The following is a 24,726-nucleotide window of genomic DNA, read 5'->3' as shown; positions in this document are numbered from 1 at the left end:
CTACTTAAATTTAAATAGATACTTAAATAGATTTTCTGAAAAAATAGCAATTTCATCTTAGTATTTTAAAGTAAATTTAACTGGCAAAACTTTGATACTTTTACTTAAGTTTAAATTTAAAACCCAGGACTTTTACTTGTAATTAAGTGTTTTACATTGTGGTAACAATACTTTTCCTTAAAGCAACTGCTTCTCAAACTTTTTCTTTTCGAGAAGGACCCCTCAACTGACACAAAACTGACAAGATTTTTGCTTTTAGCTGCTTTATAACAAAAAGTGTATGAAACCCATGACCAAAAAAATCATACATTCTGCCACTGTGTCATTTATGGATGACATTTTAATGAAAATAAATTAAAGCCGCCACGGAGCTCCTTCAAAGACCCCTGGGGGTCCCTGTAGCTCACTTTGAGAACCACTGACTTAAAGGACCAGTGTGTAGGATTAAGTGGCATCTAGAGGTGAGGTTGCAGATTGCAACCGATTGGGTATGTTGTGTTGATACTTTGAGTCTGTGGATAGACCAACTAGCTTACAAGCATGTAGGATAACCTATAGTGACTAGAAAACTTTGGAGAAATGCAAAAGGCCCTCTCTAGTACCAGTGTTTGGTTTGTCTGTTCTGGGCTACTGTGGAAACATGGCGGTGCAACACGGTGGGCCCCATGGAGGAGGACCTGCTCCCTGTGTAAATATTACTCTAAAATAACAAAACACAACAATTCTTAGTTTCATAAGATTGATGAAAACTTACTTATCAGTATTATATTCCATATCTGCCAAGTCTGTTACGTTAGATGTCACTAAATTCTACACACTGCATCTTTAAGTAAAGGATCTGAGTACTTCCTCCAACACAGCAGGTCACAGAATCTGATGGGTCACTAAATACAGTACAACACCAGTAAATTCAAGATAAAAGCCAAGATAATGCAAACACAGGATGCAACTAAGTTTGACAACTATTAGAGGATGATTATATCCAGACAGAAAAGTTAAAATTATATTTAATTTTCACCCCTCAATGCCAATATTCAATATCAAAAAAGTAAAAAAGCAAGTTGAAAAAAAGACAGATGACACGGGCCGGCAGCTAAAATTGAAAATGATATAGAACTCGAGGGTTGTTTTTCCTCTCCTATATATTTGTGAGTAAAGCATCTTCTCAACATGACACCATCACAATAATCTATTATCCCTTTCTTTATAACAAACAGGTTTCACTACATATCTTGGCATCAGCTTTATTTTTTCTCTCTGACTATTCCTGCTATACCTACCTCAACAACATATCAAATATCCTTTTAAAACAATTTCACTAACGGAATTTTATTTTCAAGTCCAAATCAAACAACTTCCTGTATTCATCTGTCTTACTTTCTGTGGCTGTTAGCTTTTCCGAGACTGAGCCGACTCTGATGTCACTTAATTGTCGTCACATTTTGAGGAGAGGTCAATTATTACAGAAGAACCTTACAATCAAAAGTGAAACTTGGCAGTGAGACTATAACATTTCAGAGGAAATAAAAGACAGTCAGATGAAGTCTATTTGTTTATTGAGTAGTTTCATTTAACTGCAGTGACATTACTGAACTCATTTGTATATAAATCTATAAGTTTTGCAGTCAGAAACAGTCTCAGCTCACAGGCAGCATGGTTCATTTATCAAACAATATCTGCAGTTACTGATACTGTGGAAAATACATTTTTTCTGAAAATATAATTAATTAGTGATGACAGTAAGATTGGCGGCAGTGAATTATTCACGATAACTAAACCTTAAAGTGATGAAACGTTGTTAAACAGGTCTTGATCCGATTCACAACTCATCCATCAGAAATCATCCCAGTCTGTGCACAGCTCTGCCGAGTCCCCAGTATAATGACTACATGTGGTGCCGTCCAAAAGATGTTTAACCTTAAAGACAAAGGAACACAAATCAAGAACAATAAGGCAGCATAGTCTATTGCCTATTACTGTATACAAAGTAGGTCCACTCATTACAATAAATAGTGTGTTTTACTTTGGGCATGAGTGGTGGGATTAAAGTTCCTTTACAAAGTCCGTCCCAGTTGAATCCTTCAAACCATCTGAATAAAAACAGAGCATCACAACCTATAAAACCATGTTTTCAAGCAGAGGCCTCAAAGCTTTCCCCCGGTGTAATAAATCTGCTGTCTTACTTGTGCTTCTGAATGTTCTTGGCCCCATTTCTCTGACTGCCCAGTCTCTCCGAGGGATTGCTCCTTGGTGATGGAGAGTGGAAGAGAACACACAAATAAGTAAACTATGAATTCATAATCAGATTCTGTTAGTCAAGAGGTGATACTGCATATTCCTCTAGCACAGGCTGTGCTGGTCTGAAAAAGCACCATGAAATTACCTGAAAACTGTCATTAGCTTTTACATTATAATTCACAGCTGCACAGCATGATGATCTGCTCTAGTGGGTCATATTTACAACACCTGCACAGTTTTTTTATGAGGCTGGAGGCACTTTTGCTGATGGTTTTTGGGAAGTCGATCTGATCGATGCCACGAATGGTCGCAGTGAGACCTTTCATTGGGTCGAAGCCATCAAATGGAAGTCTGGAGACAAAAACATCTGCCAATAGCCATCATTTTTATCCACAACTGGAGAAACTAGTTTGAAATGTAAGGCTGAACAAAACTGTAAAACCTACCCGCCACTCAGAAGTTCAAACACAAAAACACCCAGTGACCAGAGGTCTGCAGATATATTGTGGCCTTTGTTCAGGATGATTTCAGGGGCCATATATCCGGGAGTACCGCAGAACGTCCAAGTTTTCTTACCCACTTCAATCTTCTTTGCACACCTGGAGCCAATCTAAAAAAAGCAGATATCAGTTTGGTAAAAGTTCAATAGATTACCATTCCATAATCAAAATGTGAATGCAAGCTACACTACCAGTTTGGCATATCCACGCTCATCCAGAACAACATTTTCAGGCTTGACATCTCTATAGACGACACCTCGACTGTGAAGAAAGGTCAAGGCCTCGACAACACAAGCAGTGTAGAACCTGGTGATGCATTCATCCAAACAGCCTCTGAAACAGTATGCAGAAGGTTGATTTGAATGTGCGCTGTAGACAGACGCAAAACATCAGTCTTAGAATTGCATTGTGTTGAAAGCTTGGAAAAGGAAACACAGTGGAGGGACAATAAATATTTTATCAGTATGATGACAAAAAGTGCTTTCAGTCTTAATTTCCTTTAGTCCAAAAATACTTACTTATCTCTGAGTAGACTGCAAAGATCACCACAAAGACAAGCCTCTGTCAACATGTAGAGGCACTCTGCATCTCTGAAGGTTTTGTGTAGCCTGCGGTTAAAAAATGGTAACATGTTAAAGATTTTATATCTTTCTTTTATAGATTGAGATAGTATGCATCTTAATCACTTAGCTACCAGACATCTGAAAGATGTTTTTTAAAATGATTAAAGTGAATATGTAATCAAAACAACACACACCTGACTATGAATGGACAATGAGCCTCAATTAGGATGCGCTGCTCTCTCAGTATGTGCTCTCGTTGGCCATTGTTGACAATCAGCTTCTTCTTAAGAACCCTCATGGCAAAAAGACACTTGACATTGCTTTTTAGCTGCACCTGACATAGGTGAAAATCAATACATTGCATTAAAGAAACATGGAATGTCAAGACGGCAGCAGTGCGAGGGATCTGTGTCATTGTGTGTGAGCTGCTATAAGATCCACCCTCACCAGGTCTACGTGACCCAACTCCCCAACTCCCAGAGCGCAAATAATCTGGAAATCACTTAAAGTAGAAGATGAGAGGAGTGCAGCATCCTTGTCTGACCTGCTCACAAGGAAAGGAGGGGTGAGATTGTAGTTTCTATGGGCACCAATAGAAAGCAATAGTTAATACAAAACAGTATTACAATGCTCCTTACTCGACTTTAGATTCAGTGCTTTGCAGCCCCCCAGGACTGCTGTCAAATACCAACCCACTGATGATGTCTTTGAAGGTCCTGGAAGACAGAAATATATCTTCTGACAATAACATTCCACAAATCACTGCATAAGGACAACAATTTATTTCCAATTTAGTGCAAAGCAGCAGAGCCAGTTAGCTTGCTTCTGCAGATAATTGTATTAACCCAATTTATTGACTTACTCTCTGTCTATTAACAAACATGTAACTTCACCAGCAGCAATCACATCCACAGTCCGAACATCCTCTCTAGAGACAGAAAGGGAAAACAAGATGAGGAAATTTGATCAAAATAGATCAATACAAAGCACAACATACAAAAACAAAAGGAAAATCAATGGTATCATGGAGCTACTAATACTCTTTTACCACTCTGTACTGTTTTCATAAAAACAATATGCATAATTTCCTTCAGACCTTCTAAAAGGGCATAATTTCCTTCTTACCCCCACAGGGCTTTTTCTCCAAACCACTGTCTCTCAGAAAGCTTGGAAAGAACCATCTGCTCTTCATGGCCTGGCTTCTTTTCTGTCATTTTCACCTGGCAAATCATAAAGAGAGGTAATGAATTAGAGGTAATGGTGGAGAGCAGTGTTGAAAAGTGCCAAAGTCAATTATCACTATCATAAAGCAATTTCAAAGCCCTACGCCAACACTTTGTCCTCCATAGTCTAAATCTTTTTCTCTGAAAGCCTTATTTCATCTGTGTAGCAGAGTATGAACCTTTACCTGGCCTTTGCTAATGATATAAAAGGTGTCTCCTGTGGCTCCTTGTCGAATGATGTAGTCACTGTCAGTGTAGTGTGTCTGTGGAGCAAAAATGACAGTTAGAGAAAACAGTGGACAATTATTTGAACAGAGAGTCGGTTACAGAAATAGAGATGAGAACTGGAAGCAGTGAAGGATTAATTCTGACTCTTTCGCAGCACGTGCTGCAAATAGAAGATTCAGAGGGACCGTGTGTACCCATGAATGTTTACCTCTGTCTGTACACATAATCTATTGGCTTCATTCTGTTTGATGAAGGAGTGACGGTTACACAACGTTTTGCTTCTGATTTTAAGTACTTAATCCGTACCTCTTCCAGGAGATCAGACATTTTCATGATGACATCCTCTGGCAATGATTGAAGACAGGGAACGCTGCAGACAGGTACAAGTAAAGCACAATAAAATAATATCCACATGGAAAGGTTATTAAAGAGTTTCATTTCGTCTTTCTAGCAGTCTTGGATGACATATTTAGAAACATATCATGGGAAAGTTGACATAGTGGTCAGTGATAGTGAAACCACATAGAAAACTACTAAAGACTTTTACGCTGCATTGTGGTGACTGACAAACAACATGACCCTTGTGATATTGTGCTGCAGGAGCCAGAATACAAAGCAGGTGACTGTCACATCAAGTGTATCGGTCTTGTCTTCACCTGCTAAGCAGCTCCATTGAATGAGAAAGGCTGTTGAGACCACTCTGCGTAAGTATGGTCTGGTAACTCTTGTGGTCAATAACCCACAGCTTGGTGTCCGTTTGTGCTACAAGTGAAAAGAAAGGTTGTGTCAGTGCAGTTGCAGTATTCAAATGGCTCTCAAAGACATGTGAAATCTGTGATGGATGTGAGTAGACAATGCAGGACAGGGCATGATATTAGAGGACAGAATGGGCTACAGTCTGAAGAGCAGGCCATCTGCGACTTGAGTGCCTCGTTTTCTTACAGAGGACTTTTAATATAAATCTTATCTGATTTCCTCACCCATTATTACACCCTTCCTTTATAATAGAGCTTGAAAGAGGGTGTTGTGAATTAATAATGACATATTGATTGGTTCACTGAAGCTTCCTGCAAACGGAAGTGGATGTCCTCTAAATGGTCTAATTACATCCACCATCTGATAATGAGGAGAAGTCCTGATATCTCAATTGCAATATTTGGATATACCTCTATCTGTTTTTTTTTTTAGTTGAGCATGATTAAACACGTAATTTATGGCCATTGCTTTTTATTTCCGTGTGAAAGCTGGGCAGAATCTTTTTATAAGAAATAATATTCTGTGATCAAAGGAGGATTTTGATGATGAAGCTTTCACCTGTACCTTTATCACTGTCAAAAGAGACCACACACGCAATAGCCTTATTGTTGGTCTCAGATGGCAAAAATGAAAAAAGAAAAAGTAATTTCGGGTCAGGAAGGAGGCCCTGAAGAGATCCAAGGGAAGGGCTAACAGAAATGACCATGGAACAAAGGATACCAGACTGCCGACACAAGCAGAGCATTGTTACCAGAGCAGACATGAACAATAAATTGCAGAGGCAGACTGGTGGTCGAAAGATAAAGAAAGCAGTATCAGAAGGGAATGAGATGTTTAGGGATGGAACAAGGCAAATAAACTGATTTTTCAATTTAAACTTATCCTGGCCATTTCCACAGCCTATTTATTTGTGAAACCAGGTCACACATAGAAGGCTGAGAAAGTTTTCCCACTGGACTCTGCGATCAGATGCTGGGAAGTAATGATAGCACACTTTCCATTTGCTGGGGAATATGACAAATTCTTACAGCAGAAATGGATAGGTCATAATACAACCATGAGAAAAGGTCACGGACGACAAACTGTTCTTGAAAATGTTGCTTGTAAATAATTGTGAAAACTCAATATCCACGAACAAAGACATTGCTGCATGTAAGAGTGCAGGGAGAAGATGTGGCAGTCAGACGACAGGAAAGCAGAAAGTGTTTTAAATTCTCCACATCTCTAAGAAAAAACGTTTGAAGCTGTGGTGTTGTCTACAAAGGTCTTTGATTTCAAATTCAACCGACATCTTACGTCTAAGACCAACAGCCAGAAATCTGCCTGCTTATGATATTCTCTTAAACAAGAATTATTTATATCCCCACCGAGTCAAAATTAATCACAGTGAAACTCCACAAGTATTTCAGTGTGACTGATCTCTGGCGATATCAGCAAGCAATTACAAACTAAGAAGCTGACACAAAGCTTTGATACCTGCGACAGAGTAGGCGTGGGTGCAGTTGTAGAGGAGTGCCACCTCTCCGAACATGTCTTCTGGTTCAAGTGTGAGCACCTTCAGTCCGTCTTTAGTCATTTCCAGCCTCCCCTCTGCAATAAACAAACACACAGTGAAGACATGTAGCATGATCATAACATGTAGAACTATATAGTGCACATGTGAACTAAAACTGCATGTGTATTTGTATCTTTAAGGAGGCCTTCCACTATCTGAAATATACCACATAAACAGCAGATATGCAATCATCCCTGCGCTGAACATTGCTGCAACCTCTCGCCAGTTAGTGTGACAAGAGAAGAACAGGGAGCAGCCACTAGCCATTAGCTGTCACATTACAAACACAGCCAAGATTCCTGAGGACAATCAAGCACATATGAACCCTGTAAACCAGGGCAGGGCGAAGAACTGCTTTTCTCCTGCCCCTTGTATCAAGTTGACATTTCAAGAAAAAACATCAATGTGGGTTGCTTGTTATTCCCCGAAGTGCTTCTTATTTTCTTGCTCAAACATGCTTTTCTCATGTCACTGTGCTCGAGAGCAGAGTGAGACTGTGAGCAGCAGTAAGTGAATTGATATATAGATATATGATTTTTTAAAAATCATCTGACTGTTCTTAAGCAGCTGTCATCTCGAGGAAATGTTAACAAATATCATCAAGCATGATTTACATTAGCGGTTGTGAGAAGAACATTATTTACCTTCTAAAACATAAGCCTGAGCCCCGTTGGTGCCCTCCTTAATGACGTAACAGCCTTGATGAATGTTGATGGAATACATACAGGCTATGATGGCTCTGATTTCTCCTTCATCAAGGTTTTTCAACAAGTCACTCTTCAAAAATGCTGACCGAATCAGCTTCTGAGACCTGATGGCATGAAGGTAACATTTAAGAGCACTTTTTTTTTTTTTTTAAGTCTTGAATGAAGTGTCACAGGCTACTGTGTTTGAAAATGATTAGACATATTTATTGATTCTGAGCCTTGTATAAACCTCTTGGTGAGCCTTGAACATTTGGGAGACAAATTTCTCAGTTAGAGCAGGCAGGAGCTGAGGGAACAGTGTGTGCTCTTACTCCTGGCTTTTGTCACAGCTCCTGTGGAAAATCATGGCGAGAGTCACCGGGTCTGGAGTGAATGGCTCAGAAATGACAGTCTTCCTTTTGGCTCTCTGGTTCTCTTCACTTTGAGCAGAGCAAGCTACGGTGGGGGAAAAAAAACACGGTAAGCCGGGTTTAGGACTTGTGCAACCTGTTGATGCTTTAAAATACGACATATAATGTAAAACCACCATGTTCTGTACCAGCACCGACTGCAGAGGGACCTGGCAGGGAGACCGTAGCTCTGTAGCGATCCAGTTCTTCCTGCAGTCTTCGAATGAGTTCATCCTTGGTATCCAACTCCAGCTCTAACTCATCTATTAGTGTGTCCCTCTGACGAAGCTCCTCAATCTTTAGTTGCAGAGCAAATTGGAGGTCCCGAAGTGTACCCATTACCTCCAAACACCAGGTGATGTCCGTTACTGTTTACACACGCAACCAAACATACACTCGGTGGGTTCACATAGGAAATATGAGAGATTACTTTCTGATATTGAGTTGCAGCTACAATCTACATTTCAGTTGACTCAAAGTTCTACAGTTGACGCTCTTATTTGTCTACATCCCCTCCTGAGATTACTTGTGTTAACATTATTAATATTAATAATACAACAGGGAGAATCAATAAGAAATGATGGCTTCTATTTGAATTTGAATCTAATTAGCATACACAGCAGCATAAATGAAACATATTCTATGGCATCCTTATTTAAGAAGGCTTGAATGGGGAGAAATTTGCTCAAACCTAATCCCATGAAACAGTTTCCCATAAAATAAGAACACTCCAAACCTTTCTTTGGTCAATGAGCTTGCAGTGTGTTTTATAACATGGGTGGCTTACAAAATACATTACTGATACAGTAAGTTTTCAGTATGCCTATACTGCTCTTTCTCTCCCTCAACTTCATGGGAAAAAAACTACATGAATTCAAGGACACTTAACAAAAGCACAGAAGAGAAAAATAAAGGATTCGAATGAATGAGTGCTGGAGTAATACCATGGAGATAAAAACAACATATAAACTCTCTAATGAGTCACACTCACTTTGAGTCCCTGCAGGAAGACAACGTGGATTTATTTTTGATATTTCGGGTCGCAGATGCGCTCGGAGCTATACATAGGGTAATAGCTATTATAATGAATGAGTTGGTAAAATCTGACAGCGGCGTGTTAGGTTTGTGATAGACTGTTTGTAAACACATTTGCATGCTCTGTCCTGCAAAATATAACGCCGTGCTGTATTTCACGCCACACACAAAGATCACTTACCACAGATGTAGCGTCTTTGTCAGTTGTCCTCAATAGGTTTGTCCCTGTTTGGCGGCATGCAGGTGCAGATCTCCTCCCTAAGTGAAGGAGAGGATGCTCCTCTCTTGCTCGGGGCTGGCCGGGGCTGGGCACAGACAGCAGGTATCACATGACCAAGACAGCGGTGGCTGTAATGAGGAATGCATGGACTGGATCCCAATTGGGTCAGAGGGCCTTTGGGGTATTTCTGAGGCTTTGGGATTGGTAGGTTTCTGGTAAACTGAGTAGTGAACATGAATCATTTCGGCCGAGATGTCTAGTACATGAGAAAGAGACTGATCAGAGGTTTTACTCTCCCTACATGTGGCTACCTGTGGAATATCCTGATTGACTAAATTCTGACTTCTTGAATATAATTAGGCTTATTCTAAGTGACAATAACAATGCCAGGTGATGTTAACATAAACGCGTAGGTCTATAAAAGCAAATTATTCTTCGATGATGTTGGGACAACAATTGTAGTGTTTTCAATTGGTCGAAAACAAATCTATTGTGGGGTTTTCACACTGAAACGTTTTAAAATTAGTTGTGATGTTTACTCATACTGGCTAATTACCTAATGATTATTGTAATTTGATCAAGACAAGCCTATAGCCTTGTTTACATGCAGCCTCACTCAAATTTCTTCACAAAAATAAGACAAAATTATTTAGTATAATGATGATAATAGGCCAATTAAAATAATTAGATGGTAATCATGTTGTTTTTAGATTTCAGTGTCCAACAGAGTCGTCAGTTCATTCCTGCTTTTTCGATAGAATTTTTAATTATGGACTGATCATCCAGAGCAGAGGGATCAAAATAAGTTAAGTGAAATTATCCTCGGTAGTGACACACTCCGGCCAGTGGGCGGCGCTCAGCTCACCTGAGAGCTGCAGCAGCAGTAGCAGCAGCCTGCAGCTGACGGAGAAGAAGCCTGTTGGGTGTCCTGAGCTAGCAAAGTGTGCGAGGTTTATTATTACTTAACCTGTGCCCGTATTGTTGTGTGGTTTTGTTTAATTCAGAGTATCATCGAAAATGATCCTCACCGTGAAGCCGCTCCAGGGAAAAGAGTGCAGCGTACATGTAAGTGAAGTAACACAGGCTGAGTCCGCAGCCGCAGACTCTTAGTTAGCCTTCACGCTAGCTGGTTGATTAGCAGGTAGCGGTTGTCCTGTTTGTCACACGCCGAGCAGTTTTAGGAATAATGATGTCCAATTTTAAAGATTTAACAAAATGTGGCACAAACTGGGTGGTTGTACAGTATCTTTTTTAACACCAGTTATACATTGACGTTAGTGTAGCTAGCTTGTTTGCCACAGCCCCAAAAAAGTGTTAATGGTTACCTTCCTACTTTACGCTGACACCTTTAAACACAGCGGTTTATCAAAAATGTCTTTATGTCTACGTTATTTTAGGAAGAGAAAGTCAGTAGGTTGTGTGAATTCGTTTAAGAAAAGCGTCCCAGGACAAATGGTTTTACTAGGCCGGTACAGCTGTGTAACTTCCTTCTTTACAAGTGACCAGCGTTACTTTTCCTGCTCTCAGCAGTAATGTTATGCTCACTGGGTCAGTCCTGACCCCAGAGTGTTCCTCGCATGTTTTCTAATGATAACCTTGTATGAGGCACAAACTGGGGCTTACACGACGTGTGATTATGAAAGGACACTGAAGATAGTTTACGATTCGGGGATTAAGGAAAGTTAAAGCTTCCAATCCTTATTTTATTTATGAAAATATTTTTAAAAAAATCTCCATCCAGAACACATTAAACAGATCCAGACTAAAAAAACTATACTCAAACTTGCCAAATCTGGTCTAGATTAACAGATACTCCACAGACACAGCTTCAGGTTTGTGAAACATGAACATCTGGCCTAATGTGGTCTGGATGGAGAAATTGCACATCTCCCTTTTTTCACAAACCTGAAATTGTGTTAAAACCCTCAAGACTCTCATGTTAATCTAGTTCAGATTTGACAAGTCAGAGAATAGTGTTTTTTTGTTTTTTGATGGGAGAAAAGCAGTGACATTTTTCATTTTCTTTTCTTTTTTCAAAAGCAAAATAAAGGTTTCACAAACCTGAAAATGGGTTTAAACAGTTTAAAGGCTTTTGTAACAATATCTAACAGTATTTCATATTGGCAAAGTGTTGCAAAAGTAGAGAATCAGCCCCTAAACATCATTATTTAGGCATTAAAGGTGCAGCGTGTAGAGTTTAGTGGCATCTAGCAGAACGGACCCTGCCATGTATCTACAGTAGCCCCGAAAGGACAAACCAAACATTGGCTTCAGAGAGGGCATTTGCATTTTTTGTGAGTTTTGCAGCCACCATAGGTTCACCTTCATGCTTGGAGGAGGGGAAAGGTATTCAGTTGGTTACAATGTAACTTAATCCTACACACTGGTCCTTTATCTATTCCCTTAGCCCCGAAGCAGAAGCTAACTTCAGTGTTGTGATTAAAGGAGCATTTGAACTTCATCAGAATATCATTTGAGCACAGCAAACTCTGTTTTTAAAAATGTTCACTATACTCCCTGCTCGGGTAGTGTGGCGTTTTGTGTGTAGTTGATGGAAAAAAGAACAATATTGATGTCTAGCACAGGCAGTGACAGTATTTGATGCTGTTTATGTCAAATGGGGAAGTACATTTTGTATTCTGTGGAGGACAAGTGATTCTAAATGCTGTCTCTATAAAGTGTGACAGTGATGAAGGCCATGCCATATTTCTCCTAGCTCTGCTCTGAAGGTAAAAACAAAAAAAAAGTACCAGCTCTTACTAAAGTGCTCAATATTTTCTATGTTTGCAGTGCTTGCTGGGATAAATACTTCCACTACAGTCCCAGTCATTGTATTTCTTTTAATAGGAAGAATATACTAACAGGGCCATTCAAGTCCACATTCATTACAGTTTGTTGATGCAATGGATTCATTTCAGACTGGCTCTGCCCCTCTGAAGTTTGATTTCTGTTCAGCTAAACTGCTTAAAATATTGTCATCATGTAGTGTGACTGCATCATCATACTGTTGATGTTTCAGGTGAATGAAGATGAAAAGGTCTCCACAGTGAAGGAACTTGTGTCCGAACGTCTCAACATACCAGCTAACCAGCAGCGGTTGCTTTATAAAGGCAAAGCGCTTGCAGGTGAATTTCAAGTGTTTCATAACCTTTGTGCAGAACTGTAATTGCTTAATCTACCAACCTAATTTTTTTGTGATTCATACTAGAGCCTGACCGGTGGCTTTAGTATGAATGGCTGATGTTAGTTGATTAGCAGATGTATCGTATTAGTGTATATGTTAGCCAATGAACAGGTTCTGAAATAGTGTCACCATGCAATAGTCAGCCAGAGAGGAGTTTGTTTTTCAGCTGTAACACATCCTGCCTAGTACAAGAAAATTAATAGGTCAGATATTTTAAACTCTCTATCAATATCGGCCTCAAAAACCCTGCATCGGTCGAGCTCTAATTCAAACGTTTAAATGTTGGATGATTGAATACTATATTGCTTTCCTCAGATGAACACAGACTGAGTGATTACTCCATTGGGCCAGAGGCTAAATTGAATCTGGTAATCCGTCCAGTGGGAGAGAGGACTGGAGCATCAGGGATGAGTGCCAGCAGCAGCAGCGGCACGCAGGGAGGAGTATGGCAGACGGTGTCTGCTATTCTTGCTCGACATTTCAGTCCTGCAGATGCAGCAAAAGTGCACGAACAGCTTATTAAGGTATATATTAAAGTTTACGAATGGTGTTCTTTAACGTTTTGATTTTTTGCTACCAGCAGGGGTTGTTGGCAAAAGATACATTTGTAATATTTTCATTTCAGCTGGCATTTGGGGCAGTATTCACAAAGTGTCTTATCACAAGGAGCCCTGATCAATGCTGCAAAAAACCTTGCAAACAGCTATTTATAAAGCTGAATAGAGCAACCTTTATAAAGGACCTGATAAACATCCTAAGCTAAGAGACTGAGTGATGTTGTCACGGTAACTATGGACGACATCATGCTTCTGAATGAATTTACTCACTGTCCACAGATTGGTGGACAGGTGACTCGTCTATGTCAGTGCAGGTGAAATTAAATAATTATCAGTTCATAAGAGTTTGAAAAGTAAGGCATATTCTACATGTAGTTGGGGTCATAAAATCAGCTTAATTTATTTTTCATTTGGTAATTATTTAATGTACACTTAATGAAGTGTCAGCTATTTTGTATCTAAAAAGTGCATATTTATTTTTAAGAATGATTCTCACTTATAGCCGACACACATCAAGTTGATCAGGAATACGTTTTCCAGCGTCCTAGTAGGAAGAGCTGTGCAAACTGCTGTCTCAAGTGTTATTCTAGATCCTAGAGATCATACTGAAAAGACAAAGCCTGTTTCATTCCAAAGGCTCCTTCAAATATTTCTAAGAAATGCAAATGCCTGAATTTTGAAAAAGACAAACTTTATCCTTTTGAATCCTCTTCCAGTCAGAAAATACTGAAGATTAGAAAATATTGTGAAATCACCACATATTTTACCTGTTATGTCAGTTCAGGTGGTTGAGACCAGTGTATAATAAAAACGAATATAATGAAAGCCATAAAGTCCACTTTAGTTATAATAATTACTACATGCACCTAAATTATATAAAATTGTACTGATTTGTTTTCACTTTGGCATTTGGCAAATACAAATTATATTCACTCTGATTATATATGATTGTATCTTATTAAGGCCAGGAGTGGGGCTAAATACTCATTATAGGCCCCAAAAGTAGAAGTTACATCAATATGTTTAAACCTCAAGATTGTCCCAGTTCATCACTGTTATTTAGAATATCAGACCAATATCTTGGTGATAAACTTGCACAAGGGATGTTAGTTTGGTCTCTCAGGATAAATTACATGTAAAGGAGAAATTTAAGAGGCTTATCCTTTGATTTTATTTAAATAGAGCAATATTCATCCACACATGTCGTGGTTGCAGTAAAATGGATTCAGTATATCTACTTTTAACCTGCTCCTTCTCCACATTTCCTTTTCTTTAAGGATTATGAACGTTCACTTCGACAACTTAGTCTAGATGACATTGAACGCCTGGCCGGAAGACTGCTTCACCCCGATGGCGAGGGCATGGACACCTCATACATGGACTAAGAATGTTCAGCTCACTGTGATTGTCTTCGGAGAGGGGCTCAGTGCTTGGAGATGCATACAGTGTTTAGAGTGTGAGAAACGCAGTATCAATTTTCTCGCAGAGCCCCATGTGTGTGCCTAATTAAAGGCTGAATGAACACGGATAACAATGACTGTTGATTGCCTCAACAATAGGGCTTTCTTATCCACGACCGGAGGACTTAGATAAGAAAACTTAGCCACTTTGAATTGGTCCCTGTCATTGATGTTGCAGTAATGACACAATCTTGATAACACAATATTTGAATACAAAGGAATCCATTCATGATGTTGGTTTCACATGATCTCTGGCTGCTATGACTCCCAGGGGACACTACCTTGTACTGGAGGGTATTTATTAGTGATGTCTGTGTTGGATGATGACTGGGTGTTTTTCTGTTATCCATCCGTAAGAAAGTAATACATGTTTTATCCCATAACAAACTGATGGTCATTGTATGATTTGTAAATATCATGTTTATATATAAAAACATTAAAAACACAGGAAAAAATACTCAATTTTCAAGTTTGTTGATATTTTGAGTGACTTTATGATGTGATGAGGCTGAATTTTTCCCCTCCTTTCTTTACTTTTTATTTTATATCTGATGCCTTCTTCCTCTCAAATAACTCAACTGGTTGACAATCACACTTTAATAGCATCGCTCTGCACAATGTATAATAATGTTTCTATTGCACATTGGATACCGTATTATAATAATTCTTAATATTTTACTGTTTACTATATATATATATATATATATATATAATAATAATTGCGCATTGAATTATAACTACTCACCTATTTCACCACTCATTTTTTACATACTATACATACAATTGCTGCACAATGTATAACATTTTTTATTATTTATTATTATTTTGTTATATTGTGTATGTGATGTGAGCTTGACGGTGCTGTTGTAACACTGAAATTTCCCGCGAAGTTTAATGAAGTATTTGTTATTCGTCTAAAAAGTAGAGTTGGTTAAGCAGAAATGAGAAAAGGGATGTTGGGCTTTTAAAATCCATCCACTGTCTTGGTACAGTGCGGGGCGGGTCCGTTACGCGTCAACCAATCAGCTGGCAGAAACGCTCATGATTCATATTTTTCGCCCAATCAGGTTGTTGGAGGGTGCCGCCCCGGTGGTAAACTGACGCTTATCACTTGCTGCTAATTTTCGATAACTATCGGGGTAAAATGCGGTTATATTGACGCGTTCCCGTTTTACTGCGAAGTATGAAGGACATACACGTTTGACACGGAGGGATATTTGTCGTTGAACACCGGTAAGGTCAGAATGGAGCCTTCGGTGGTTTCCGCGGCTTAGCTTCTTAGCGTTAGCATAAGGCTAGCGCATCTCTTTCACTTCCTGCTTTTTTACCAATTAGCTTTAGCCAGCTGCTGTTTATGGCGAGCTTCTCGAATTGAGCTGATGCTACACCTCTACCCATGCCACTTAGACGTCAACTCAGTGTCATGATTGATATCGAAAAAGGCTTATTTTCGTGTTATACCCTGTTAGGATTCAGCACAGTGTTGTTGGTGTTACATCCCCCTCTCTCATCAGGACCACTTCCCCTTAGAAAAACATCACTGATGTCTATCTCACTGTCTATCAATATATATATATATAGCTTTATCTATATATATTTATACATATACAGCGCATAACCCAACTTGATTATTACAGGGTCTTTTGAGAATGAATAACTCCCAATTTGTTGTAATTTATTTCAATTTCGTTGTCATTACACAATGTGCAGCCAGGACATATGCAACTAAGGGAGGGGGCCATACACATTGACACAGTATACTCATACAGTTATGCGCAATATACTAAAACGTTGTAAAAGCCTTGCATTATGAGATTAACGTTTTGTAGGAGAGCTGTGCAAACGGCATTGTAAACATATGGCAGTAGTGCAAAAGGAATGTCATTGTGATATAATGTAACTTGATTAACTGTGCTGATTGTTATGTTAAAAATCCCCTAATTGTATTAATGTACATTAATTCTATCTGCCTGTTATAGATAGTGTGCCGAGTCTAGTGGAAGGATGGAGAATCTGATCCCCACCATCAACCGTCTGCAGGAGGTTTTTCTCACAGTTGGAGCAGAGATCATCCAGCTGCCGCAGATAGTGGTGGTTGGATCTCAGGTAAATGGTGAAAAACAAAAAGTAGAAGCTTATAGTTCATCATATGTACTTTGTGCTTTTTGTGAACAAAGCACAGAATACTTTTATGACAACATTTGCACTTGAGTAAGTGTGCCAAAAATGTTGCTGAATTGCTCTCTTCATGTGCCCCAACAGAGCAGTGGAAAGAGCTCTGTGCTGGAGAGCCTTGTTGGACGGGATTTCTTGCCTCGGGGATCGGGAATAGTAACAAGACGACCCCTGGTGTTGCAACTTGTTAATGTTGCCCCTGTGGAGGAGAGACTGAAGGTTGAAAATGGTACATACATATTTATCTGTTATTTCTAAATCTGTTTGTCCAAAAATCTATATATAATTGTTAACACACAATTAGGGTTTTATACACATTCTGATTATGTCAGCAGGACAGTAGGTTTGCTATTTCTGTCTTTGCATGTAGTCTACTTGCAGTAGTTAATGTGTGACTAGTACTCTGCCATGGCACCTTCTCTCACTGTCTGAACTGATAGATTCTCATTGTAGGGCATTGATTTCTCTTTGCTAACATGCAGTTTATCTTCCTCTTCTTCCTCTTCAACACTTTTTCAGGAAATGCGGTAAAACAAAATACCCAAAACAGCTACCCAGGTCTCTTTATATTTGGTCTGCATGGACTTGTCTTTGTTTAGTCTCTTCATTTCTTTTGTGAACACTCTCAGACATATTGTTCATCTGGTCTTCATCTGTCTGGCATGACACAAAACTCCATTGTATTTGTATTGTTTTCAATTTACATTGTTTTTCCTGTAAACCTTAATTATATCTGCATTCTACATTTTAGAGGCATTTCTGTCAAATAACTTGCTTTTATGTGTTTGTGAAGGTGTCAAGGCTGAAGAATGGGGTACATTCATGCACTGCAAGAACCAGGTACATTTATCCAAGGGATTTAAATGATGTGCTTGCTGCATTTATCCTGTAGTGTGAAGCTTTTACGTAATGCATCGTTCTTTCACCTATTTAAAAGATCTTCACAGATTTTGCAGAAATTCGCAAAGAAATTGAAGGAGAGACTGAACGCAGTTCAGGTGACAACAAGGTAAGGAAAAAAGTATGAATGTAAATGTTATGATGCCTTGAGTGTAGTCCTCTTTTCAACTGGATCCCTTTTTGTCCATATCTTCCAGGGAATCAGTCCTGAGCCCATCTATTTGAAGATTTTCTCCCCCAAAGTCCTTAATCTCACTCTGGTTGATTTGCCTGGCATTACTAAGGTAAGCTCAGCCATGTGACAAAGATTTTGATTTTGTTTAATGTGTACAAACACACCCACACTAGATTGATGCTGATTTCACTCTATATCTGCAATGCAATCATCACAGTCACAGCAGCAGTGTTCTTACAGTAACTATGGTTGCTCGTTGTTGTTGCCTCAGGTTCCTGTTGGGGATCAGCCAGAGGACATCGAATCTCAAGTGCAAGAGATGATCTTGTCCTTCATCTCCAATCCAAACTCCCTCATCCTCGCGGTTTCCCCTGCCAACTCTGACTTGGCCACCTCTGATGCACTGAAATTGGCTCGTGAGGTTGATACAGATGGTAGGACATTTTGCACATGGGCGCTTCTTCACTATCTAATTTCATTTTAATTTTCTTTCTTCTCCATTGGTGCCTATTACATAACACGCTTTAAGTAGAAAGGCTTTTTAAATGATTAAATGTGCAGGAATAACACATTAAGCACACCAGTCATTTAAGGCAATTAGACCTGCCGGTCATTAAGTTCTGACAGAATCCTGATACTCATCGGTTGCTTGTAAATTGAAAGTTGCTATCATGGTGCACTTTGATAGATTGATAGATAATGAAAATCAGTCCGTGGTAATTGTCCAGGAGGTTGGCAGTGTGGCCTAAAACTCCCTAATGTGTTCAGTGATTGTGTTGTAGTTAGGATAGGTATCTTGGCCCAAATGTTCCCCAGCTGGCCTCAAATCCTGTCCTATTAAGGAACTGTTTTCTGTTTCTCTTCTATTATGTGCTACTGTAAGATTTAGAAGGGTGGAAAAAGAAATAGGGAAAACTGTTCACTGTCCTTTGATCTCATACTGTCTTTGTGTCTGTCAGGTCGAAGAACACTGCTGGTGGTCAGTAAGCTGGATCTGATGGATGCAGGGACCGATGCTCTGGAGGTCCTGCTTGGTCGAGTCATTCCAGTCAGGCTTGGGATTATCGGGGTGGTTAACAGGTTCGTAATAATAGTACTACTTCTAAGGTTTAGTGATTAAAGCCATGTTTTCTTACATTTTCATTAAAAAGTGTTTTTTGCTTCACTATTCATCAAGTTGATGTATTGTAAACGTCCTTGTTACCCTGATTATCTGACTACACTCCCTCTCTCTCCCTTAATTGGTGATCCTCCCAGGAGCCAGCATGACATCAATACCCAGAAGAGCCTGGAGGATTCGATGAGGGATGAGCAGGCCTTCTTGCAGCGCCACTACCCCTCGCTCGCCTCCCGCGCCGGCTCACGCTATCTGGCCAAAACTCTCAGCAGACTGCTTATGCACCACATCCGGGACTGCCTGCCAGACCTCAAAACCCGAGTGACCGTGCTGAGTGCCCAGTACCAGACACGACTCACCAGTTATGGCCAGCCAGTAGAGGACGAAAGTGCCACTCTGCTGCAGATCGTCACCAAGTTCGCCAGCGATTACTGCAACACCATAGAGGGAACAGGCAGGCACATTCAAACCACAGAGCTGTGAGTCTGACCTTTTCACAGGAGTGGGATCTTCATTACATAGCTAATGCTTTTATGATGACAACAGCCTTTGCTTCATGTTTTACTGAATGGTCTCTCATTTTCTCATGCTGTTACTGCATTTAATTTAGTACTTATTGTTGCAGAACTCAGCATTTATGTAGCCTGGTGTACAGTGCGTGTCATTAGAGGAACGTCCTTGGGGTAATGTAATTGTAAATTGAAATGGTATCAGCATCTTAAGTTGGCACCTTCATTTTCACAGCTCTCTTACCACAAGGCGATTAGTTCATGTAAATATATGGAGAGCAAATATTGACCTTTTTTGGTTGACTGAATTTAATTTTCAAGCGATTAAGTGTGCCGACACACAGCCCTGAGAAACAGCGCCAGTGTCACAGCTGAACCCATCTCTTCTGCAGCTGTGGGGGTGCTCGGATGTGTTACATATTCCATGAGACCTTTGGCCGTACTTTGCAGTCCATTGACCCACTCGGGGGACTCACCGAGCTCGATATCCTCACTGCCATCCGCAATGCTACGGTAAGCTTCTCTCGACTTCTGCTCATGTTTGTTTAATCTGAATTCTAGTCAAGTTCTCTCATTTGGAGGGAGAGCAGGTGAATAGTAGAGCTGGTGTGTGTGTGTGTGTGTGTGTGTGTGTGTGTGTGTGTGTGTGTGTGTGTGTGTGTGTGTGTGGGTGTGTGGGTGTGTTTGTGTGTGTGTGTGTGTGTGATATACCCTGCAGGGCCCACGGCCAGCACTTTTTGTGCCCGAGGTGTCCTTTGAGCTGCTGGTGAAGCGGCAAATTAAGCGGCTGGAGGAGCCCAGTCTACGCTGTGTTGAGCTTGTCCATGAAGAACTACAGAGGATCATTCAGCACTGCTCCTCCTTCAGCACGCAGGTAATCCAAGTTATGGTGATGCTTTTTACATCTCTTTAACTTCCTAAAACAGACTAGCCTTATTTATGACAGCACCATGTTAAAAAGTGTGTCTTTTATGTTTGCAAGGAGCTTCTGCGATTCCCCAAACTGCACGATTCCATTGTGGAAGTGGTGACTGGATTACTGCGGAAGCGCTTGCCTATTACCAATGAAATGGTATTTCACAGTTTTAGCAAAGACAATCTTTCATACTAATTATAATAACCGATATCCAAGTACTATTCAGTTCAATTCAGTGCCATTAATCATGTGAGGTACTTTCCTCTTCATGTTCCCTTTTTCAGGTGCACAATTTAATAGCAATAGAGCTAGCCTACATCAACACAAAGCATCCCGACTTCACGGATGCAGCGCAAGTCTCAGCATCTGTCAACAATCAGCAGGTAGTTATTTGTCCCCTACAGCAGGTACTCTCATTTATCATTTATCTGCAAGGATAAACAGCACGTTGTACTCTGCAAAGCCTTAACCGTTACATGTCACATTCAAACATAGCCCCTTTTTAAAGTCTTTTAGTGGAATACCAGGCTCAGGCAAAATTGCTTTGACCGTCTGACTTCCTCTGTTTTCTCGCTGTCAGGCAGAGGCCCTTGATGGAGGGAAACGCTGGAAGAATGAGAAGGTCGCAGAAGAGAAAGCTCCGGCTGCAGGCTTTGGCAGCCCCAGCAGAGGCCATGCCATTAACCTTCTTGACACAGTGAGTGGTGGGATTAGCAGTGAGACAAAACATTTAGTAGTGAATTCATTGCAGACTATCAACTTTACACTTTCGGCTTCTCTCCCAGGCGGTGCCCGCATCCCGCAAGCTGGGTGCAAAGGAGCAGAGAGACTGTGAGATCATCCAGCGCCTCATCAAGTGCTACTTTCTTATTGTCCGCAAAAGCATCCAAGACAGGTCCGACTGGAACACATCCAGAACTGCTGTCTCTATTGTTGAGTCTCTCTGATGTTATTGATGCTGATTTTCTAACTTTGTCTCTGGGCTGTGTGTCCACAGTGTGCCTAAGACAGTGATGCACTTTCTGGTGAACTTTGTGAAAGAGCATCTGCAGAGTGAGCTGGTGGGTCAGCTTTACAAACAGCCACTGCTGCAGGAGCTGCTCATTGAGTCACAGGACACTGCACAGCAGCGGACCGAGGTTGCTCAAATGCTTGAGGTAAAATTGGCTGATACTTTTGTTCTCTGAATAGGTTCTGAGAATTAAGAACAGCAAGTCCTTTCTCTTTTCTTTTATCTCTTATTCTAAGGCCGGTGCTTAACTAACTCTCTTTTTTTTTCTTACTCAGGCACTTAAAAAAGCCAATAACATCATCTCTGAGATCCGGGAGACCCATCTGTGGTAGCCAGCTGAAACGAACAACTCCCTTGTCATACAACAGCTTTGAGAGTATGAGAGTGTATGTGAGTTTACAGCAGAGAGAGTGTGTGTGTGTGTGTGTGTGTGTGTGTTTGTAATTATGTGGCAGCACAACTGTTTTCTCATGGACCAATGACCATACCACGTTAAGACTTACTCTCTTTGTCATCTGTTGGCCCTGAGCTGTGCTTTTCACTGTGTATGTTGTGTAGTGACAGAAATTAATTGAACACTCAGGCTTAAAGTGTTATTGTTAATGTAAAAGAGACAGCTGTGAACAAAATATTTTTTTCTTTTTTGTCATAAAATGTTTGTTGGAACATAATTCTGTAATATATGTAAATTATATGTGGTATATTTAAGTTCTCTTATTCTGCAGTTTCCAAAAACTTGGCTTCCTCTGAGGCCCTTTAGCAGGTGCTGAAACCATGTTACATTAGATGTTTTCCAAATTCAACCTCCTTTGTTGGAGCATTTCATCAGAGATAGAAATGGAGTGAAGTTCCAATTCAATTAATGATGACTGCAATGCAACACTGAAGACAGACTGCAGTCACTTGTGGAAAAAACAAAATGATTGCACAATGTTTTATGAGCTCTGTAGCGTTAATTAATATCAGAATTATTTTCTATCTACATATCATCTAGTTTGTACTGTTATCTGTTTTGCTGACTTTACAGTGTTGTATGTAAACTCGGGGACCAAGCGTTCACAGCTTTTGTTTTTAAGGAGACACACACAGTTGGACACATATAGTCTGTAGCTTACATGTATTTTACTATTTGGTACACAGAAATTAATTCATATTATTAATAATAATAAATATAATTAATGTAGAAAACTTGTCAGAAGATAATAATAGAAAGTTAGGATATGTCATCATTTTTTAGATTTTAGATCCTGATGGTATATTCTGTAACTTCCCTTTATTTCCTCAAACTAAATGTCTAACCAGTTCCCAGTTTTAGAGATGAGCTACATCCCTATCATTGACCCTCTCCAGTAGTAAAGACAAATTTGCCCCTAGGATTGAGAGAATAACAGTATGGAGATACCTCCAGCATGCAGTTTTTGCATCTCATTGTATGCTGATGTCCCCATATGAACCATAAACTTGCATCTTAATTAAGCCAGAGTGATTTTTCTAGTCACACAATTAATTCTGTAATATTGCTTGATGTGTTTTAATTATCTATTATCACATCTGTTCTTAACTTAGACCATTGTTCTGGCAGATTCCTCTCCCGAGTGCTGTAGCTGTTAATGTGAATCTGTTCCCATAAACAAAACAAATAGTTATCCTAGGCTTTTTCAGAAAGAACTGCCTTAATGGGACCATTGAACAGTAACTGACTTCTGTGTGATCAGGGAGCCAACACAATATCCAGTCAGTCTTGTCCCTCTAAAAGCCCTGTCTAAGTTTGCATGTCTGTGTTCAGTATGCATGTGTGGACGTATGAGTGAATGATTTGTGTATATTTTGTATTCTGTAAATGTATATTATGATCATGTGTCAACTGCCTCTGAGTTCTTGCCTGCCAATATTTGTGATACATGTTTACTGGATGGAGTCTGTAGAGATTGGAGGGATTCATTAAATTCTAACAGAGGACATCGTACAGAGTTTGTTTGGGTTTTATTGATGACATGCAGTGATAACAATTGATTGGATTTTATAAGATCTGTTTGTCTCCCACAGTTCTGCAGCAATAGAAGTGATGAGATTCACTCTGCTTCACTTTATTGATTCCAGCTGACTGAAAAAGTCTGTTGGTCAGATGAGTCTGTAACAGCTGCACCAACAGGATGAAGACAAAATGTCCTGAAGGCTGCCAAAACACACTCACACACACGCTTACAGTGACATGAACACCAGTCTCCATACCTGATGTTTTCTTTGTGTTTGCTCTCTGCACTGCACCATGGGGCAAAATTTCAAATCAGACTTTTCCACTCCCATTTCAATGATGGATTATTACCTTTTGATGTCAAAGCAGTCAAAGTTAAATCGGAACAGAGGTGGAGAAGTGAGGTGATGGATGTGTTGGATGTGGCAGTAAGAGTAGAGTGCTGGTCATTAATGTTTGATGTGAGTGAGCGAGAGCGCCACTGGAGATGCTACAATTCAGGAAGAAGCATTATTGACACTACAAAGCAATTTAGACAACTCAAATCAGTGCTGAATTCAAAAAGCCTCAATAAGCATTAGCAGTGATGTGCAAACAGCAACAAAATTGCATCTACAACAGAGTCAGATTGAATGGCTTCATTTCATCTGGTGCTTGAAAATGAAAATGAAGCACAAGCTAATAAACTCTTATTTCAGGTGAATATTTTAAATTGATTACACTTTGTCTCCCACTGTAGCCAGTTATTCTGATCACCCTCTTATAACACTCCCCACCAACTGAGCCTAGACTAGACCATACCAACTCTGACAGAAAGGGAGGGGGCTCGGCTGCGACATCAGAACCAACTGCATCATTTTGGTCTCATTAAACCAGCTGAATGAGGGTGAAACCAGTTTGAGACATGTCTTTACTCATTCATGAGATCCCTCTTGACTCTCCAGCCTTCCACCAGCAGCGTACGGAGGGCTTTGAGCTTCCTTTCCCTCCTCGCCTCTCTTCCACTGGTGAGCCAGTCAGCAGGGCAAGCTGAACAAAGCCATGGGAGAGAGAGAGAGGAGCTTCTGGGAAGAAATGTCTCTCCCTGACTCTGTCGCCTGGACAACCGGGTAAGAGAGGAGGGGAGGGAGTGGGAGAGAAAGGACCGAGGAGCATAAAAGGAGAGGAAAACAACACATTATTAACTGCTGAGATTAGAGGATTCTTTAAGAGTGTGTGTGTGTGTGTGCATGTTTTAGGAGAGGGGAGTAGATTTTTGTGTGTCCTTCTCTTGTTATGGTTCCATTAGTTGCTCCCTTGATGTGTTATTAACTATAATAATAAAGCAGTGAA

The 24,726-nt window shown here is 40.1% G+C and overlaps 3 protein-coding genes across 3 annotated transcripts; 2 read left to right on the top strand and 1 right to left on the bottom strand.

The window, feature by feature from the left end:
* Nucleotides 1-1,833: 1,833 nt before the first annotated feature.
* prkg1l (protein kinase cGMP-dependent 1, like) lies at nucleotides 1,834-8,498 on the bottom strand. Its single transcript, XM_062417704.1, has 19 exons — nucleotides 8,309-8,498; nucleotides 8,082-8,205; nucleotides 7,708-7,874; nucleotides 6,985-7,098; nucleotides 5,409-5,514; nucleotides 5,059-5,122; nucleotides 4,710-4,787; nucleotides 4,427-4,521; nucleotides 4,164-4,229; nucleotides 3,940-4,017; nucleotides 3,749-3,845; nucleotides 3,496-3,635; nucleotides 3,257-3,346; nucleotides 2,930-3,071; nucleotides 2,685-2,848; nucleotides 2,467-2,589; nucleotides 2,184-2,246; nucleotides 2,024-2,090; nucleotides 1,834-1,917 (listed from the first exon to the last, which is right to left on the bottom strand). Exons 1-19 carry the CDS (start codon nucleotides 8,496-8,498, stop codon nucleotides 1,834-1,836), a joined length of 2,052 nt encoding a protein of 683 aa, XP_062273688.1.
* Nucleotides 8,499-10,325: 1,827 nt separating this feature from the next.
* ubl4a (ubiquitin like 4A) lies at nucleotides 10,326-15,058 on the top strand. The gene is made up of 4 exons (XM_062417763.1): nucleotides 10,326-10,479; nucleotides 12,434-12,539; nucleotides 12,914-13,122; nucleotides 14,433-15,058. Exons 1-4 carry the CDS (start codon nucleotides 10,432-10,434, stop codon nucleotides 14,538-14,540), a joined length of 471 nt encoding a protein of 156 aa, XP_062273747.1. The 5' UTR covers nucleotides 10,326-10,431; the 3' UTR covers nucleotides 14,541-15,058.
* Nucleotides 15,059-15,706: 648 nt separating this feature from the next.
* On the top strand, nucleotides 15,707-23,370 carry si:dkey-32e23.4 (dynamin-1-like protein). Its single transcript, XM_062417808.1, has 17 exons — nucleotides 15,707-15,848; nucleotides 16,595-16,721; nucleotides 16,878-17,019; nucleotides 17,584-17,630; nucleotides 17,728-17,799; nucleotides 17,888-17,974; nucleotides 18,137-18,299; nucleotides 18,825-18,945; nucleotides 19,123-19,461; nucleotides 19,884-20,004; nucleotides 20,210-20,365; nucleotides 20,474-20,563; nucleotides 20,692-20,790; nucleotides 20,988-21,104; nucleotides 21,193-21,302; nucleotides 21,405-21,564; nucleotides 21,695-23,370. The coding sequence occupies exons 2-17, from the start codon at nucleotides 16,620-16,622 to the stop codon at nucleotides 21,749-21,751; spliced, it is 1,983 nt and encodes a 660-aa protein (XP_062273792.1). The 5' UTR covers nucleotides 15,707-15,848; nucleotides 16,595-16,619; the 3' UTR covers nucleotides 21,752-23,370.
* Nucleotides 23,371-24,726: the final 1,356 nt, after the last annotated feature.

The sequence above is a fragment of the Scomber scombrus genome, chromosome 4 (genome assembly GCF_963691925.1).
Source record: "Scomber scombrus chromosome 4, fScoSco1.1, whole genome shotgun sequence".
Taxonomy (NCBI): Eukaryota; Metazoa; Chordata; class Actinopteri; order Scombriformes; family Scombridae; genus Scomber; species Scomber scombrus.
The sequence above is the reverse complement of the archived record's forward strand: the minus strand, read 5'-3'. Positions and strand labels throughout refer to the sequence as shown.

Excerpts from the sequence above, each read along its gene's own strand:
- si:dkey-32e23.4 (XM_062417808.1), top strand. The coding sequence starts at position 16,620 with ATGGAGAATCTGATCCCCACCATCAACCGTCTGCAGGAGGTTTTTCTC. Across the intron at positions 18,300-18,824 it reads TCGTGAGGTTGATACAGATG|GTCGAAGAACACTGCTGGTG; the intron begins GTAGGACATTTT and ends TGTGTCTGTCAG. Across the intron at positions 19,462-19,883 it reads CACATTCAAACCACAGAGCT|CTGTGGGGGTGCTCGGATGT; the intron begins GTGAGTCTGACC and ends TCTCTTCTGCAG.
- prkg1l (XM_062417704.1), bottom strand. The coding sequence starts at position 8,498 with ATGGGTACACTTCGGGACCTCCAATTTGCTCTGCAACTAAAGATTGAG. Across the intron at positions 4,788-5,058 it reads TGTCTGATCTCCTGGAAGAG|ACACACTACACTGACAGTGA; the intron begins GTACGGATTAAG and ends TTTGCTCCACAG. Across the intron at positions 2,849-2,929 it reads AGCGTGGATATGCCAAACTG|ATTGGCTCCAGGTGTGCAAA; the intron begins GTAGTGTAGCTT and ends TGCTTTTTTTAG.
- ubl4a (XM_062417763.1), top strand. The coding sequence starts at position 10,432 with ATGATCCTCACCGTGAAGCCGCTCCAGGGAAAAGAGTGCAGCGTACAT. Across the intron at positions 10,480-12,433 it reads GAAAAGAGTGCAGCGTACAT|GTGAATGAAGATGAAAAGGT; the intron begins GTAAGTGAAGTA and ends TTGATGTTTCAG. Across the intron at positions 12,540-12,913 it reads TAAAGGCAAAGCGCTTGCAG|ATGAACACAGACTGAGTGAT; the intron begins GTGAATTTCAAG and ends TGCTTTCCTCAG.